The following is a 19,912-nucleotide window of genomic DNA, read 5'->3' as shown; positions in this document are numbered from 1 at the left end:
CATGAAGTTGCCGGTGATTTCCCCAGGAGTCAAAAGGCCTACCTACTCTGGGCTTATTCTTGGGAATTACTTTGCAACAAAGAAGAAAGCTTTTCGTCTTCTGTTTCTTTTCATTTTTATGTTTTCAAAATGCTTGATATCTGACACTGATTTCTGTATATTGTGTTTTCTTGGTTTTTCAAGCTTTCATAAAAAATAGCCTTTGAAACCAGCTGGTACAGTGGTCAGAAGACTTGCCTTCGTGTCCACAGAATGGAGAAGAAAAGTTTGCCCAACACATCCCTGGGTGCGACCCCAGAGACCTCCGGCTGCCACCTGGCTGAGCCTTCTCATTGCCAGCTCACTTCGATGCCCTCTGTTCCCAGAGATACCACTGGAAGAGCTGCTTCCCTTAGCCAGGAAGCGTCGGGGTCCCAGCAGCCTTCCCAGCAGGCCTCCCACATTTCCTCCTCCTTGGGCAGTGCTCCATTGCAGGTCCCTGAGCAGCTTTCCGAAGAAAGGCCCCATGGCACTGGCCAAAGTGCTTCCCTCCCATCTCTGGACGTTGCAGCGACGTTCTCTAGCCTGCAGTCTGGGAGTAGGAAAAGTGTGATCACCTTTGCGGGGACCCAGGCTGTTTCCTCTACCTCTAAGTCTCCAGAGGGGTCTGTCCCAGCTCCGAGCACAGCTGATCTGGCTAAAGGAGGCCAGGGGCAAGGCCAGGTAAGTCCAGATTGAGAGGTAGGGAAAGGGCTTTGAGGCTGTAATGCCCTCCTTGAGTCTCTCCAGCTGGTTTGGACAACTGCCCCCATCCCTGACCCCTGGCCATACCGCCTGGGCCTGGTGAGAGATGGAGCCCCAGAACACCTGGAGTGCACCAGGCTGGGGAAGGATGTCGTGAGGTGGAAGGCAAAAGAAGGCAGACAGCCCATCCTTCTAGCTTAATGGCTAACCTGAGCTGCCATCCTTTAAACTGGGGAAGCAGCAGCGGCTCATCAGAACTCACAAGTTTGGAAGTCCTATGTTATAGTGCCCATCTTCTTGTTATGTCCTGTTGGTGGGGAGAATTGTGCCGTTTTCCTGTGGGTGGGCAGCCAGCCAGCAGCAGGCTGGCAGGTGGGCCCAGGGAAATGTCTTTGTTGGGGGAGCCTCAAAACTCGTCCTCTGCATGTTTGTTCCCTGTTGCCCCAAAGTGGGAACTGTCTTGCAATTCAGGTTTGTGGCACACAGGTAGAGAAGGGGAGCCGTTTGTCTCTTCAGATGCCTGGGAGAAGAGAGCAGTGGGTGGGGGCAGCCTCTGCTCCCCCTGCTAGAAAGGAGGCCTTTGCCAACATGGGTGCAATTCTGCTCCATGTGGGGAAAGTGTTTATCCATCATGGATTTGGGGGGATGCTGCTGCCAGCCAATATGGGACTTGAAGGATATTTTTTTACTGTAGGCCTGTTTATTCTGCTGCATTTCAATGTTTGCCTATTTTCGGACCTAGTTGTAAAGTACCTTGAGATTCCCACATAATAGGTTGCAGGTAAATACTCTAAAAATAAGAACTCCCCCCCCATCATGTCACAAAGTCAATTGACACAGAGCCTAGAATAATGCCAACGAGCTCTTCTACCTGGAAGTGCAACATCAGCCCTTCAACACATCAGCATGATGTGCAGTTGTCACACGGCTACGACTCATAAGCCATGAATGCAGGTCTGAATAGTGCCCCTTTGGAAACCCCCACCCTCCATGCAGAAAAAGAGCATCTGCCCCTGAAATCCTTTCAGTATAAAGTGTATGAATGACAGGCAGCTAAAAAACTGTCTCCTTGGCTATTTGGCTCATGTGTCTCATAGAAGAAACTCCATGGACGAAAACAGCCTTGCCAGGAATGTGAGCCGACTTTAATCCAGCCTGCCCTGAAATATCTCAGAAGTGAAGCAGGAGAAAGAGGCCCAGTTTATGGCGGTGAGCTGACTTGGTTTTGAGTAGGAGGGTGTGTGCTGCAGGGGACTGGTCTGCTTAATTAATTAATTAATTAAAATTAATTTTATAATGAATGATTTTAGAGTGTTGTTTATGCTGTACTTTTGTACTGTTTTATTGTTGTTAGCCGACCTGAGCCCGGCTTCGGCTGGGGAGGGCGGGATATAAATAAAATTTATTATTATTACTATTATTATTATTATTATGTGAATAGGCTGGACTACAAAATCTCTGGCTGCTCTTATATTCTTTTCCTGCAAGGCTGCAGTTAGGTTAGTGAGTGGCAGGCTATTGCCTATCTTGTGTATCAGCAGCACTGTAGAGTCAGGCCAGATGGCAAATCCTGATAGTTGGGGTCGGGATGCATATGGAATGGGTTGGGGAAAGAGGGGTGGCCACTTCCAATCTACCAGGAAGCATTTTTCAGCTGGAGAAACAGCTTGCACCAGCAGAAGGAGGCAGCACTCCACAGAAACCCTCTCTGTCATACAAGCAGTCCTCTACAAGGAGATCCTTGGGCTGGGAGGGGGCTGGAAGTGACCATATTCCAGATGAGGGGGAGCATGAAGCCAGGCTCTGGGCTTTCGTTTCATGTTAGAATGGAGATGTAAAATCACTTCTTTTATATTCAGGTCAGGCCAAGAGATCCACACCTGGGAGCTTGACGGCAACTGAAGGGATCCATGGTGATCCAGGGCAAGCTGCACTTGCTGCTCAGGTAAGGCCAGAAGGAGGCTTACCAGGTGTCCCCAGTTGCCAGGGACAGTTCCCGGATTCAGCAATCTGTCCCCGGCAGAAATTTGTCCCAGCAATGTCCCCGGATATAATTAATGTCCCTGGATTTACGCCTGGGGACTTCCTGCGCTGCAACATGGCTGACGCCATGGCAGGAAGCAGCATCGGGGGTCCCGACTACATCTGGGGACATTAATTAAATCCGGGGACATTCCAGCCAGCCAATCCGCTGGCTGGGGGGGGGGCGGTGCCCCGACCTTGCTGCAGCTGCCGCCGCTGAGGAGAGGGAGAGCCCGACCCGAGAGAGAAGAGACCCAGAGGAAGGTATGTCTGCTTTAACGCCTCATTGTGTTCTTGGCCGTTCCTGTGGCGTACACCCCTCCCCCCTTTTCTCCAGCTGGACGGCTTGTCTTTGGGGCTGTGAGGCAAAGCACAGCAGAGGGGATCCCCTGCCCCCCCCCACTTTGTGGCAGAGCTTGCTTGCAGATAGGGATAGCGCACGGTTGGAGATCCTTTTATTTGTAATTGCTCTGGTTGCTTAGAAGGGTAGTTGGCGGATGAAGTGAATCAAGTCAACTTTAATGGTTTAACCTGCCAGAAAAAGGGCCAGTTTAAAACAGCGGCTGTCTAGTTCACAGAATTCCTGAACAAGCCTGCATGGAAACACCGGTTTCTATAATGACTGAAATGTGCTTCATTTGCAACTAAGTAGAGCCTCTCTGCTAATGCAGAGCACAATCCACAGCTTCAGGCAAGGCCATTTATATAGCCAGAATCCAGAGCAGCCTTTTCTCCTACTCCTCTGAAGTACCACCACTGCAACACCAGCGCTTGGCCTTCTGGCACCTGCAGGCTAGGGAAAGAGCTCTTTAGCACCCTGGGGTGGAGCTCCTTCTCAGCAATAGCACTGTCTGCTCATTCCCAACTTCTTCAACCAGTGCCTCTGTGCCTTCTGCAAATGTCTGCAGTAAATGTCTAGCAGGAAGTGTCTGTCCTCTCCAGGATGTTGAAATACTGAAGAAGGCACCCAATAGCCCGAAGACGGGGGCGGAAACAGTACTTAAGGATGATCAAGCATTGCGTATGAAGGTCCAGGAGCTTGAAGAAAACCTCCAGCTGTTGCCTGCAATACTCCAGGATCCGCAAGGAAGAGGTATTTTTGAGAATCCCGTCTTCACAAATTCCGGGGACATGGCCCTCCCAGTGTTAAGGTGGGAGGTGGGGTTGGGAGTTTGCAGATAAGAGTCAAAAGTTTAAAATGTAAAGGCTAATGGAATTCTATTTAAAAATCAAAAGTCGCTGTGGTGATTCAAGTTATAGTGTCAGACAAAAGACAAGATGGAAAAGAAAAGATAAGGAAGAGAGAAAAGAGATAGAGAGAAAAAGAAGAAAGAAAGAAAAAGAAAACGCAAAAAATCCTACTGAAAATTGTTTGTTTGTTCAGAAAAGAGAAGGAAAAGAAAAAAACCATTGTAATAAGTATATAGAAAAACTGGGGAAGTGGGGATGGAAAAGTAGATATATATATAGAACACTTTAATGAGAAATTTTAAAAAAACTTTTTAAACTTTTTTTGAGTGATAGCAGCTCTTTTGGCTGAGGTGTGGCATGCAGCTGAAACAGTATTTCAGGAAACTCAAGCATTCGGTGTGAATCTCCAGGAGCTTGAAGAGAAACTCCAGGCGTTGCCAGCAACACTCCAGGAGCCGCAAGCCAGAGGTATTTTTGAGAATCCTGTCTTCACAAATTCCAGGGACATGGCCCTCCCAGTGTTAATGTGGGGAGGTGGGGCTGCGAGTTTGCAGATAAGAGTCAAAAGTTAAAAATGTAAAGGCTAATGGAATTCTATTTAAAAATCAGGTCAGGACAACAGATCCACACCTGGGAGCTTGACGGCAACTGAAGGGATCCATGGTGATCCAGGGCAAGCTGCACTTGCTGCTCAGGTAAGGCCAGAAGGAGGCTTACCAGGCGTCCCCGGTTGCCAGGGAGAGTCCCCGGATTCAGCAATCTGTCCCCGTAGAAATTTGTCCCCGCAATGTCCCCGGATTTACGCCTGGGGACTTCCTGCGCTGCAACATGGCTGACCCCATGGCAGCAAGCAGCATCGGAGGTCCCGACTACATCCGGGGACATTAATTAAATTCGGGAACAACCCAGCCAGCCAATATGCTGGCTGGGGGGGGTGCCCCGACCTTGCTGCAGCCGCCGCCGCTGAGGAGAGGGACAGCCCGACCCGAGGGAGCACACCCAGAGGAAGGTATGTCTGCTTTAACGCCTCATTGCGTTCTTGGCCGTTTCTGTGGCGTACACCCCTCCCCCCTTTTCTCCAGCTGGGCGGCTTGTCTTTGGGGCATTGAGGCAAAGCACAGCAGAGGGGATCCCCTGTCCCCCCCCACTTTGTGGGAGAGCTTGCTTGCAGATAGGGATAGCGCACGGTTGGAGATCCTTTTATTTGTAATTGCTCTGGTTGCTTAGAAGTGTAGTTGGCGGATGAAGTGAATCAAGTCAACTTTAATGGTTTAACCTGCCAGAAAAAGGGCCAGTTTAAAACAGCGGCTGTCTAGTTCACAGAGTTCCTGAACAAGCCTGCATGGAAACACCGGTTTCCATAATGACTGAAATGTGCTTCATTTGCAACTAAGTAGAGTCTCTCTGCTAATGCAGAGCACAATCCACAGCTTCAGGCAAGGCCATTTATATAGCCAGAATCCAGAGCAGCCTTTTCTCCTACTCCTCTGAAGTACCACCACTGCAACACCAGCGCTTGGCCTTCTGGCACCTGCAGGCTAGGGAAAGAGCTCTTTAGCACCCTGGGGTGGAGCTCCTTCTCAGCAATAGCACTGTCTGCTCATTCCCAACTTCTTCAACCAGTGCCTCTGTGCCTTCTGCAAATGTCTGGAGTAAATGTCTAGCAGGAAGTGTCTGTCCTCTCCAGGATGTTGCAATACTGAAGAAGGCGCCCAATAGCCCGAAGACAGGGGCGGAAACAGTACTTAAGGATGATCAGGCATTGGATATGAAGGTCCAGGAGCTTGTAGAAAACCTCCAGCCATTCCCTGCAATACTCCAGGAGCCGCAAGCAAGAGGTATTTTTGAGAATTGCGTCCCGCGGTGACCCGGAAGTAACGGAGCGGGTTACCTCCAGGTTTCGCTGCTCGCCTTGGTTTCCGAATGTTTTGGAAGTCAAACGGACTTCTGGCATGGATTCGGTTTGACTTCCGAGGTACCACTGTATATCTTCTCGGAGCAGGGGCAATCCCATTGCCGCCTTCAGTTCTGGTAAAGCTAAGAATTGCTTGTGCTGATCTTGATGCCTTCAAGGCCGAGGCTGTCATCTGATGTGACCCAGTACTCCTATCAGAGAAGCAAATCCTCAAATACAGTCATACCGCTTCTTCCGCTCGGTTCAGGTTACGTCTTTTCAGGTTGCGTCCTGTGGCGACCCGGAAGTAACGGAACGGGTTACTTTCAGGTTTCACTGCTTGCGCATGTGCAAACGCTCAGAATGATGTCACGCGCATGCGCAGAAGCGGCAAATCGCGACCCACACATGCGCAGACGCGGGTTGCGTTCTGCTCATGATGCGAATGGGGCTCCGGAACGGATCCCGTTCGCAACCAGAGGTACCACTGTAGTTGAAATGCCTGGCTTGTTCAATGGCCTGTCCATTTAGGAGCCATTTCTGCTTCCTGGGCTCTGCCCCCAATACTACGGCTTTTGTCTTGGAATAATTTGTATTCAAATCTTTGTTACGACACAGTCTCCCAAAGTTCTTTAGTAATTGCCTCATACCCACTTGCGTTTGTGCTCACAACACCGTATCGTTGGCATGTAGCAAAATGGATACATTCTAGGATAAAAGTGAAACAGGGAAATATCTGGCCATTTGGGTTCCTTTATTACATCATTTACATAAATGTTAAAAAGCAGAATTTTAGAAAGTATTTCAAAGTGTTTAAAATGATTTAGGAATTACAAGGTTAACTTTTTAAAAAAGATATTAAATAAGTTTTAAAAGCCTGTATGTGTAACTGCTGATGATGTTCGGGGTGGCGGCAGCTGTGGTTGTAAGACTCCCTTAAAACTGATTTACAGTGCTGGCTCTTGGGGATTGAAAGGGCACATAAAAAGGCCTTGCCCCAAATTAAAGAAAAACCAACAAACAACCCCAGTCAAACAATTAGAAAAACCAGCCTGTGGAGCTCAGATGAACAAGTCCCACTTTGGTGCAACTTGACCGGAATGACATGCACAGATGCTCCCTTCTTTTTCTCAGTGATAGCAGCTCTTTTGGCTGGGGTGTGGCAAGGAGCTGAAACAGTATTTAAGGAAACTCAAACATTCCTTGTGAAGCTCTGGGAGATTGAAGAGAAACTCCAGGCGTTGCCAGCAACACTCCAGGAGCCACAAGCAAGAGGTATTTTTGAGAATCCTGTCTTCACAAATTCTGGGGACATGGCCCTCCCAGTGTCAAGGTGGGGAGGTGGGGCTGCGAGTTTGCAGATAAGAGTCAAAAGTTAAAAATGTAAAGGCTAATGGAATTCTATTTAAGAATCAGGTCAGGACAACAGATCCACACCTGGGAGCTTGATGGCAGCTGAAGGGATCCACGGTGATCCAGGACAAGCTGCACTTGCTGCTCAGGTAAGGCCAGAAGGAGGCTTATCAGGCGTCCCCGGTTGCCAGGGAGAGTCCCCGGATTCAGCAATCTGTCCCCGGCAGAAATTTGTCCCCGCAATGTCCCCGGATTTACGCCTGGGGACTTCCTGCGCTGCAACATGGCTGACCCCATGGCAGCAAGCAGCATCGGAGGTCCTGACTACATCCGGGGACATTAATTAAATTCGGGAACAACCCAGCCAGCCAATATGCTGGCTGGGGGGGGGGTGCCCTGACCTTGCTGCAGCCACCGCCGCTGAGGAGAGGGACAGCCCGACCCGAGGGAGCACACCCAGAGGAAGGTATGTCTGCTTTAACGCCTCATTGTGTTCTTGGCCGTTTCTGTGGCGTACACCCCTCCCCCCTTTTCTCCAGCTGGACGGCTTGTCTTTGGGGCTGTGAGGCAAAGCACAGCAGAGGGGATCCCCTGGGCCCCCCCCCACTTTGTGGCAGAGCTTGCTTGCAGATAGGGATAGCGCACGGTTGGAGATCCTTTTATTTGTAATTGCTCTGGTTGCTTAGAAGGGTAGTTGGCGGATGAAGTGAATCAAGTCAACTTTAATGGTTTAACCTGCCAGAAAAAGGGCCAGTTTAAAACAGCGGCTGTCTAGTTCACAGAATTCCTGAACAAGCCTGCATGGAAACACCGGTTTCTATAATGACTGAAATGTGCTTCATTTGCAACTAAGTAGAGCCTCTCTGCTAATGCAGAGCACAATCCACAGCTTCAGGCAAGGCCATTTATATAGCCAGAATCCAGAGCAGCCTTTTCTCCTACTCCTCTGAAGTACCACCACTGCAACACCAGTGCTTGGCCTTCTGGCACCTGCAGGCTAGGGAAAGAGCTCTTTAGCACCCTGGGGTGGAGCTCCTTCTCAGCAATAGCACTGTCTGCTCATTCCCAACTTCTTCAACCAGTGCCTCTGTGCCTTCTGCAAATGTCTGGAGTAAATGTCTAGCAGGAAGTGTCTGTCCTCTCCAGGATGTTGCAATACTGAAGAAGGCGCCCAATAGCCCTAAGACGGGGGCGGAAACAGTACTTAAGGATGATCAAGCATTGCCTATGAAGGTCCAGGAGCCTGTAGAAAACCTCCAGCCGTTGCCAGCAGTACTCCAGGAGCCGCAAGCAAGAGGTATTTTTGACAATCCTGTCTTCACAATTTCCGGGGACATGGCCCTCCCAGTGTTAAGGTGGGGAGGTGGGGCTGCGAGTTTGCAGATAAGAGTCAAAAGTTAAAAATGTAAAGGCTAATGGAATTCTATTTAAAAATCAAAAGTCGCTGTGGTGATTCAAGTTATAGTGTCAGACAAAAGACAAGATGGAAAAGAAAAGATAAGGAAGAGAGAAAAGAGATAGAGAGAAAAAGAAGAAAGAAAGAAAAAGAAAACACAAAAAATCCTACTGAAAATAGTTTGTTTGTTTAGAAAAGAGAAGGAAAAGAAAAAAGAACCATTGTAATAAGTAAATAGAAAAAGGGGAGGAGTGGGGATGGAATAGTAGATATATATATAGAATTCTTTAATGAGAAATTTAAAAAAAAACTTTTTTTAAAAAAAGAGAAAGTAATAATAATGAAAATGAGTAAATGAGTAAGAAGTGAATAGAAACGGATGAATAATGAGTAATAATGTATTCATAAAAAAGGGAGGATTGTGTGTATAGCTAAAGAAGAAGGGGGCGGGAGAGAGAGAGACAGAGAAGGGAACAAGAAAAAGGGGCAGTTTGAATTCTCCCGTGGGACCCCCAGGGCTTGGTGTCGGGTCCCAAGATCAGGGCTGAGGTGGCGGTTCCAGGAAATGGGCTCCAGTGGTTCAGGCCGCCTACCTGGGTTCATAGGGCTTTAAAATACGGATAAGAAATGGACTGAAAATAAACTAAATAAAATAAAGCATGGTTTTTGCTGTGCCCCCCTGCACTGGGGAGGGTCCATGCCGCGTTCTTCTTTCCCCCAGCCAGTCGCCGGTGCGTGGTTCCTCTGCTCTTTTGCTCCAGCCGCTGGTGATATTGACTTGGGGTCGGAGCTGGGCTAGGTGGGGCGTTCCCTCCGGGATTCTGTCTCTCCCGATCCCCTCCTATCGTTCTCCCCCCCCCCCCATGTTACCTGTGGGGACCCCTTTCCAATACAGTCGTACCTTGGATCCCAAACACCTTGCGACTCGAATGTTTTGGCTTGTTCTTTGGAGCCCAAATGTCCGACGGGGCTTCCGCGGCTTCGGATTGAGTACAGGAAGCTCCTGCAGCCAATCCGAAGCCGCGCCTTGGTTTCCGAATGTTTTGGAAGTCAAACGGACTTCTGGCATGGATTCTGTTTGACTTCCGAGGTACCACTGTACATCTTCTCGGAGCAGGGGCAATCCCATTGCCGCCTGCAGTTCTGGTAAAGCTAAGAATTGCTTGTGCCAATCTTGATGCCTTCAAGGCCGAGGCTGTCATCTGATGTGACCCAGTACTCCTATCAGAGAAGCAAATCCTCAAATACAGTCATACCTCTTCTTCCGCTCGGTTCAGGTTACGTCTTTTCAGGTTGCGTCCTGCGGCGACCCGGAAGTAACGGAACGGGTTACTTCCAGGTTTCGCTGCTCGCGCATGTGCAGACGCTCAGAATGACGACCCACACATGCGCAGACGCGGGTTGCGTTCTGCTCATGATGCGAATGGGGCTCCGGAACGGATCCCGTTTGCAACCAGAGGTATCACTGTAGTTGAAATGCCTGGCTTGTTCAATGGCCTGTCCATTTAGGAGCCATTTCTGCTTCCTGGGCTGTGCCCCCAATACTACGGCTTTTGTCTTGGAATAATTTGTATTCAAATCTTTGTTACGACACAGTCTCCCAAAGTTCTTTAGTAATCGCCTCATAGCCACTTGCATTTGTGCTAACAACACCGTATCGTTGGCATGCAGCAAAATGGATACATTCTGGGATAAAAGTGAAACAGGGAAATATCTGGCCATTTGGGTTCCTTTATTACATCGTTTACATAAATGTTAAAAAGCAGAATTTTAGAAAGTATTTCAAAGTGTTTAAAATGATTTAGGAATTACAAGGTTAACTTTTTAAAAAAGATATTAAATAAGTTTTAAAAGCCTGTATGTGTAACTGCTGATGATGTTCGGGGTGGCGGCAGCTGTGGTTGTAAGACTCCCTTAAAACTGATTTACAGTGCTGGCTCTTGGGGATTGAAAGGGCACATAAAAAGGCCTTGCCCCAAATTAAAGAAAAACCAACAAACAACCCCAGTCAAACAATTAGAAAAACCAGCCTGTGGAGCTCAGATGAACAAGTCCCACTTTGGTGCAACTTGACCGGAATGACATGCACAGATGCTCCCTTCTTTTTCTGAGTTAAAGCAGTGATTTTGGCTGAGGTGTGGCATGCAGCTGAAACAGTATTTAAGGAAGCTCAAGTATTCCGTGTGAAGCTCCAGGAGCTTGAAGAGAAACTCCAGGCGTTGCCAGAAACACTCCAGGAGCCGCAAGCCAGAGGTATTTTTGAGAATCCTGTCTTCACATGGCCCTCCCTCCCAATGGGTTTCAAGTGCCATCATCCATGATGAGCACTGGCCATGTTGGCTGGGGTTAGGGGAGTCCCACCACAGTCTGGAGCCCAGTTCAGTGCGCCTTTGTGGGCAGCTGGTAGCCATGCCAGGGTCGCCTTCGCTGCGTGGAAGGGGTGGCCTCCCCCCCACCCCCACCCCATGCGCAGGAGACCAGAGACCAGTAGCAGACCGCGCATCTGCCTCTGAAGGGCACAAAGGTTTGCTGCCTCCTTGTGTGCCCATTTTCTTGCCAAAAAGAATAAAAATACAGCATATGGTTGCACATACCAGGCACCAATGTTAATGGTGGTTCTTTGGCTTTTCCTTCAGGTGAGGAACACGAGGAGGAGGAGGAGCAGCAGCAGCAGGAGGAGAAGGAAAAATAAAGAAAAGGGGGGGGTATATATTTCCCTATATATTTCTATTATTAGTTCTATGTATTGCTTCTTTATTTAATAAAATTTATTTTAAAAAGCCTGCAACGTGGTTTACCAAAACGAAAAACAAAAAAACCACCACAGCAGTAAAATCAAGAAAAATCAACAATCCTACTTTAAAACATACAAAAGCTAAAATATTAAAAGAGATGAAAATTACTTCAACTTCCTAAGCTTCTAGGTATGCTTGCCTCAACAAGAATGCTTTTAGCAGGTGCCTGAAAAGCGTCTAGCAAAGGCACGTGCTTTGTTGCAAGAGGCGGGGAGTTCCAAAGGGCAGGTGCTGCCACAGTAAACCATGCAGTACAGATATTCTGCGGAACCTGTGGTAGCGCTTGAAACGGTTAGAATTCCAGCTCCATGATTGCAGTCATGGGATTGTTGTCTATGTTTTGACTCCACAGAGTGGGAAGTGACGGCGACAGGATGTTTGTGTTCCTGTGTTCCGTGAAGTGGGACTATTGTCCTTTGTTCTTTTTCTCTTTGCTGTCTGATGCTAGAGAGAGAGGGAGCCATGTTGCAGTGCTCCGTGTGTGTGTTGATACGTAAGTCAAGTCGATTAGCCAAAATGCTGAGTTGCTGAGGTCTGTCACGCATGATGCACAAACTCTGCGGATCCCTAAGTGTGCCGGTGTCGCTTGGCATCGGTCGCTGTGATGTTCGGGCTGAAGCAAGCTTATGAAGCTCCCAAACAATCGACCAGGAGGGAGGGAACATGCCAGTTGGGCACGTGTCTCTGCCAGGGTGCTACTCAAGTGTAGGCTGAACTCCTGACAGAAACTACGGAAGGGGAGGTTTTAGTCATGGGGATTTCACCATGCTCTGAAAAGGAAAACATTGGTTTCAACAGCAGGCCTGCACAGCAGCAATCTACTCGCCTGCGAGTCTCATCAGGATCAGTGGGACTTCTTCCCGAGCCGGCGGTGCATAAGAGGGCTGCACCCAACTTGTACTCTGCACAAGCCTGCACCAGAGAAGAGTGGAGCTGGAAGGGACCCCTGAGGGTCATCAAGCCAACCCCCTGGGGCAATGCAGGAATCTCAAGTAGACTATCCCTGACCGATGGCCCCCGTCTTCTGTTTTTCCTCTCAGCCAGGACCCACAACAACGGAGACTGGAGGTGGGGGGAAAGATACATTTTGACGAGGGAAAGGCAATGGGGCCGATTTGTCAGGCGCACACAGGCACAGCTTGAAGACTTTACGCAGAGAGGAACCCCACACGGGAGACACAGATACACAAGCACACAGAAGTCAATAACCCAAGAGTGGCTTCTAAGTGGGGGGTTGGCTGAGGACAGGGTGGGGCGGAAACATGTGGAGCTTTGCAGAGGGGAGGCAGAAAGCGTTTGTCAGAGGGAAACTCACTTTCCCTGTTTAGAAACCGGCCAAGATCCCTTCTGCATTTGCAGTGCTGCCCCCAAAGTGACCCTTTCAATCCACTTGATAGTCCAGCTGTAGGCGCTGGTCTTCCAGGCAGAATGAAAGCCGCACCCACCGATCCCGCTTCCTTCCTCTCCCCTTCCTGCCCCCCTCCGTTCTTTTCTCACCTGCCTCCTTCCCGTCCTCTCCCCTGCCTGCCTCCTCCAGCCGGGAGCGCCCACCCACGACCCCCAGCTTCCCAAGCCTACAGTGAATGTCACCCCCCCCCCCGCAGGATGACACCCAGTGCGGAGCGCCCCCACCCTGCTCCGCCACTGCTCTGGAAGAAGCTGCTCTGCTGAGAGCAGGACATCTCTGAAGACTCGGCTGGGGTTCTGTAATCTCTGGTGATACATCCCACTGGCTGAGGTGTGGTGAGCTGCAGACTGACTCCCACAAGTCACCAGCTGAGAGGTCCATGGTCCAGATGCCACTACACCCCTAGGTGCTGAAAAGTACCAACTTGAATGGCTCTGAAAGGAAATCAGACAAATTCAACATTGAGATTTCTATGCTGTCCATCGGACTGGGTTGCCCCAGCCATTCTGGGCGCTGCCAGCAAATTGAAACATCCAAAGCAGTAAAACACCCCAATATCTTTCCTGTACCGAAGCCAATTGGATTGACTGCTGAATCTTCTTCCAAGTACTTTGGAAAGGACAGGAGCTTTCCCTGCACTTGAGAGCAGTCAGCTAACGTAGGGGTACAGGCCAGGCCACAGGCCACTCCCAGCTCAATCCCCTCACCTCAGCATCGGCCGCCTGAGGCAGCTGCCTCACTCTGGCTCATCAGAGGTCCGGCCCTGCTTGGGAATATGAGTGGGAGAGGGCCATTGCACTCAGGTCCTGCTTATGGGCTTGTTGTGAGCCTCTGCTGGGCAACGACGGGGAACAAGGTGCTGGACTAGATCATCCATTGGTCTAATCCAGAAGGACTGTTCTGACATCCGGGTTGGACTGGAGGCAACTCCAACTTGCAAAAAGCCCTGGAACACCAAGAATTGCAGACTCCCACACTCACAAGCAAATGAGCTATTGCTTCTTAAACCAAAAGAAAAAAACAAACCCCTTTTGCCAAGCTTGGCGACCACGTCCAGTAGCAAACAGACCAATGAAAGTTGCATTTTTGCGTGGGTAGGAAGGCTTTTAGACTCCAGAACTGGCACAAACAGGGATGGAACTCTGCTTCAGTTCAAAGGGAGGTATGATTGGCAGGCAAGGTGACACAGCCAGTTATGTGGAAGGGAGGAGGAGGAGGGTGGGGAGGTCACAAGGGAGGAAAGAGCTCTGCACCTCAGCTCGGAATTCTTTTGGAAGAGTGGAGGGGAACAGAGGAAACCTTTCTTCCCTTTCAGTCTTTTCTCTCCCCCCCCTCCTTTTTCCTTTTCCTTTTTTTCTTTTTTAAGAATATGCTATACGGAATTTCCGAGGGGGAAATTCGCTAGGGATCTCACCTTCCCCAGAAACCCCTCCACATAGCTAGGGCGCGAGACAATGAGCTCGAGAAAGCCCTTTCCTTCCCCTGTCGCACCAAGCACCACATCTTTTTTTATTAATGAAAGACCCTGCTTCCCTCTTTCTGGTATGAAACTGTATCAATATGAACGGGGACTTGGGAATGAACTCTGTATTTACATACTGCTGCGTATAGACCAATCAAAAGCATCGGATTTGGACAGCTAGCCAATAGCGCTTAGCGGCCTCTAGTGAATCTTTCTTGTGCCGCTGCCTGTTTCCGTTCTGCAGAGCAGCGGAGCTTCGCCAGCTTGACTGAGCTCCTGAGTGGCCGCCGGCTGAGAGAACAATGGACTCAGTCCATCAAAAGCCCATTAACTGGTTTCTATTGCCAAAAGTGATCCTTTGTTGCAAGAAATCTGTCAAGACACTTCCCTGATGGACCGCCGGCTTAGGAAAAGCCCCTCACTTCAGAAAATCCACCCCCTGCATCAATTCCCTCCATTCCAACGCCATTCTTGCCCTTAAGGAAAGGACTCTTTCCCCCTCTATCTCCCGCCATAATCCCTCAAGTGTGAGGACACGTGTACACCCAGGGAAGTGCCCAAAGGTGACAATTACTGAGTTTGCCAGAGAAACCAAGAGCCCATCCCCAGACTTGCCCCAGGGTATGGATGTGCAGGACGGACGCGGGTGGCGCTGCGGTCTAAACCTGGCGCTGTGATCTGTTGGTGAAAACAGTACCAGGAGACTCTTTCAGGTGGTTCATAGTCTAACAGAACCACCTTTGCCATCAGGGTCTGATACAGAGTCCAAGATCTCCTGTGATGACTCCTGTCATGAGTTTTCTTGCAGATAAAATTGCTCAGGTTTGGAAAGAGGTAGACTCCACCAAGGTAGGAGGGTGCCAGAGCTCTGCCTAGTCAGAGACATAGGATGGCTTGCCAGTTCCCGGGGCCACGTGGAGGAGGGGGTAGGAGGGAGGGAAACAGACGGAGTATGCATGCGCATTCGACTGCCTAATGGCATCCACATCACCCAGGGGATCACAGCCACAAAGATAAGAAAAGAAGAGCCATCCCATTGTCTGGAGAGGTCACTTACCTGATCGCATGGACAAGCCGTTGTCATCAGACCCCAGTGATGGAAGCGTGCAGCTGTATTGAGGCAGCACCAGGTGCTGAAATTGTGCACCTCTAACAATTTTGTGCCTGGGGCAACTGCCCCTGTGCCCCCGCAGCCCACTACAACACTGGGTCTAGTCAAGTAAAGTGAAGTTGATCCTCCAGTGTGGGTTACTTTTGTTCAAAGCAAGATTCCTCTGGAGGGAGAGGATGTTGCAAAGTAAGTCAGAGGCAAAGCAGCCCAAAGCCTGGTTCTGTGGTTGCACACATGATATGCAGTGAGCCAAGGGCTGAATTGCTGCTGTTGTTTCATAGCCCAGAACAGCAGGTGTAGGCGAAAGGTCTAAAGTTGGACAACCAGGTCTTGGTCAAGGCATCCGCTGACCAGCAGGCCATAGAGAAGAGGAACGTCAGCATTTCAACTCTGAGCCCAAAGTTTGGCTTTTGCTATTTTTGGACACCCTTGGTCATGAGCCAAGTGTGATTCTCGAACTGTGAATGCTGACTTTGCCAAATCCATAAAGGCCCTTTTCATCTCTCATGCTCAGAAAGTAGCAGCCACAGCTCAGGAGAGGATTTTTCATTTGCTCCTTTTCCATGGGGTGGGGAAAACTCAACACTTTTAATCTTGTCTTCTTTTTATGCAAATTGGGTGGTCCAAAACAAGGAGAGTTATATCTGCACCCTCTCTTTAGCACAGATGGCCTGCAGGAGAATTTCCTGTCCTTAAAAGTAAAACTGAACTTTTTTGGCAGTGCAACTGCAGGGAAGGCATTGTCTGCCACGTTTGCATTGAAGGCAGAGCTTGGGGGGGGCAGGAATGTTCAGCAGAGGGCAACCAAAATTATCACGGGGCTAGAGCAACTCCCAGGTGAGAAGCTAAAACATTTGGGGCTTTCTAGTTTAGGGGGGAAATGAGTAAGGGAGGACACGGTCAGGGGTACACGCATAGTGTAGAGAAAGTGGAATGTGATAAGTTTTTCATCCCTCCATAATTCCAGAACCCAATGGGGCCATCCAATTGTGGGTTACTGGGTGGTTGTTGTTTTGATTGTGATTACAGTCGTACCTTGGAAGTTGAATGGAATCAGTTCCGGGAGCCAAAACGTTCAAGAACTAAGCTGTTTGAAAACGAGGGTACAAGAGCAAAAAAAGAGGACAGCCTGAGGCACTGCCAGCCTGAGCTGGGAAAAGAGGTGTGCGGGGTCGCCACTGCCATGCCCCTTTCGCCAGCTCGGGCTGGCAGGGGCCATGACGGGCAGAGCAGCCCACTCCCGAGCCACCTGAGCCTGAGACCCCAACACCTCCCCCTCAACCTGGACATTTCCTTTAAAATGTAAAAAATCACTTCCGGAGGCGGCGCGAAACGGCAATGGCGGTCCTCTTCAGCTGCTGAAGAGGGGCTCCGCGGAAAAGGGTCGTGCGCTGCGGCACAGCGACGACCCATTCAGAAAAACCACGGGTAGAGTGAGCCCGTGGCCGTGGGGTTCGGCGGGCACCAGGAGCGACCTCGGAAACGAAGAAGGGACCCCGTAAGGGGCTCCGGAACGTGGAGGGGGTAGCGGTGCTGTGAATCCATCGCTCTTTCCGCGGAAGTGAAGCCGTGCGGCTGCTGCTGATGAGCGCTGACCTTTCTTCTTTGAACATCTGATCTGAAACAACATACTCGTGAGTAAGAAACCCGAGACTTTATTGGAACTCAAATTTGTGAATTTCGGCTGAAAGCGGGAGACGCTAAAAAGGAAGTCAGTCTTCCGGCTCTGTTTAAAGTATTGAGCAAAGACTTATTAAAGCGGAAGCGTTGAAAGGAGTTTAAAAGAAGTTGGAATATACCCTGCAAATTCGGATTTAATTGTTTAAAGGTTAAAGAAAAGTTAAAACTGTATTATAAGCGGTCAGAGACTGTGATTTCTCTCTCTACTTTTTGTGGATTACAAAGTTACGAAACCCAGCTCTCGGGCTGTCTGGATACAAAGTAACATCAGATTTCGGTAACTGTATATAAAAACGTAAAGTCACAATGGGCTACTTTGTAAGTTATGAAAAAGGAACTGTTGCATGCACCTTTGTAAAGAACTTTTACTCTCTGCAGTTAAAAAGTGAATCTGGTGGGTTCCCCCCCCCCCCTGTTTTGGATTTTACCTAACTTTTTTTTTTTCTTCTGGGAACTTAATGGTGGAAATTTTCCATCCTTCTTCCTAATTTCTGGGGAGCTCCCCCTGCTGGATTGTGGAATTATTAGTCTCTGAGAACTGCTGGTTGTTCTGGAACTTCTACGCTTGGATGTTTACTTTTTGGATTGCTTTTCCCATGGGATTTACAATTTGACCTTGACACTTGGACAGCTGTGGAATGAGTGGTGGAGCAAAAACAAGGGCTGCTAAGAAAGCAAAACAGACTGAATTGTTGCAATCAACGCTGCCTGTGCAGCCACGTAGATCATCTGTTCCAATTGTGACAGGTCTGCAAGAAGGACAACCCAAACAGCCAGCTTTCGGGGATATGGCTGCAGGAGGGCTAGACCCTGTCTCTAAAGAAATATTGGACCAGCTGGCAGCATTAAATAAGAAAGCTGATGAACAAGCGGCTAAATTTGAGGAACAAGCGGCTAAATTTGACCAGGTGACAGCTACAATTAATAGACTGACAGACCAAGTTGCTTTAAATACACAGGCAATAGGTAACACTGAAAAGACTATAACAGAAAATCGAAAATTAGCCGAGGAAGCAAATACGAAAGCAGACCAAAATAAAAAGAGGATAGAGGAATTAAGAGGGGAAGTAAGACCACTGAGCAGACAGGTTACTGAACAACAAGCGTACCTGTCCATGGCGGAACTGAAAAACAGGGAAAGCAATCTCAGGCTTAGAAATATCCCAGAACTAGAAAAAGAAGATCTGATTGGTTTTTTGACAGCAGAAATATCCAAGTTCTGGGGTCTGGCAGAAGAGAAGGACTTTAAAATTGTCACCGCTTTTAGATTGGGAAGAGTGGCCAAGAAGGACAAACCAAGAGACTGCTTGATCATTTTGAGATCTTAGCAAGAAAAAGATAATATACTCGGCCTACATTTCAAAAATTCATTGGTGATTCAGGGAAAGACAGCAGAAATCTTCAGAGATATACCAAAACAGTTGCTGGATTTAAGAACTACATATAAAGACCTGGCAGGCTTACTGAGAAACAACACAATTCCTTACAGGTGGGAATTTCCTCAAGGGCTATCTTTCAACTTGAAAGGGAAAAAAGTAAGAATCAGAACAGCAGAGGAGCAAGAAAAGTTCCTGAAGGACCACGGGGAGGACCTACGGAAGGGAGTGGCAGGAGCTTGGCCACCCCCTTCGTTTGGTCTTAACCCGGTTCCACCTCCAGACAAAGACGACAAAGGAGACACCCCCATTGGCTGATAAATTGATCCAGGATGTCTCTGCAGCTTTTTAGTTGGAACATTCACGGCGCGAATTCTCCCGAAAAAAGGAAAAGGATTTTTCACATATTGAGGAAAGAACAATTAGACGTCATTTGCCTTCAAGAAACACATGTGACCAGGCTCCACAGGAGAGTGTTAATTAACAAGAGACTAGGCCAAGAATTTATTTCATCAGACAAGGTTAAAAAAAGAGGAGTAGTGATATATGCAAAGGAGAGCCTAGCACCAAAGTTTGTGTTTAAAGATGAACAAGGAAGAATTTTGGCGATTGAAATACAATCACAAGGAGAAAAATTTTTGATAGTAGGAATTTATGCACCAAACGAGGGGAAATCGGAATTTTATAAGAAGCTGCATGAGATAATGCTGGACCATATTGACTATACTAACATCATTTTGATGGGAGATATGAATGGGGTTGTCTCCACATACATGGATAAGTCACAAAATCAAAACCTGACCAAAGATGGCAGACTACCAAAGACTTTTTTCGAACTTACAGACAATATGGACTTGATTGATATTTGGAGGACAAAGAACCCTCTAGGCAAAGAGGGAACATTCTTTTCTGAGGCCCACCTATCTTGGACAAGAATCGACCAAATCTGGATATCTAGAGGACTGGCACCTAAGACTAAAAAAATAGAGATCTGCCCCAAAACCTGCTCCGACCATAATGCTTTGAAAATAGACTTGAGACTTACACCAGCTGGATCCTTCAGATGGAGAATGAATGACTCTTTGTTTAGAGATCAGGAGATTGTGAAGAAGGCCCAAAAAACGTTGAAAGATTACTTTGAAATAAATTTAAACACTTCGGTGGAAAAGAAAATAATCTGGGACGCGAGTAAAGCTGTTATGAGAGGGTTCCTGATACAATAGAATACTATTAAGAAAAAACTCTGGAATGGTAAAAAGGACAAGATTTTGGAGAAGATAAGAGACGGAGAGAAAAAGTTGAGACTTAATCCAAAATCAAAAGAAGTTTTAAGAGAAATAAAATTCCATCAAGCACAATATGCGAAATTGATAAATCAAGAAGTTGAATGGAAAATTAAACAGATGAAACAAAGATCATTCGAATCGGCAAATAAATGTGGGAAGCTGCTGGCATGGCAGCTGAAAAAGAGACAAAAATTGAACTTTGTTACCAATCTGGA

General features: G+C 48.3%; 1 protein-coding gene across 1 annotated transcript in view; it reads left to right on the top strand.

The window, feature by feature from the left end:
* Positions 1 to 252: 252 nt before the first annotated feature.
* Positions 253 to 19,912, top strand: part of LOC310697808 (inositol polyphosphate 5-phosphatase OCRL-like) — a gene marked incomplete at both ends in the record, with an annotated part of 70,653 nt that continues 50,993 nt past the window's right edge. Inside the window, 1 exon segment of the mRNA XM_083484440.1 lies at positions 253 to 702. Coding sequence (XP_083340566.1) covers positions 253 to 702 — 450 coding nt within the window.

This window comes from Podarcis liolepis (genome assembly GCF_965112155.1).
Source record: "Podarcis liolepis genome assembly, chromosome: W".
Lineage (NCBI taxonomy): Eukaryota > Metazoa > Chordata > Lepidosauria > Squamata > Lacertidae > Podarcis > Podarcis liolepis.
Note: the sequence above shows the minus strand (reverse complement) of the source record. Positions and strands in the feature narration are given on the sequence as shown.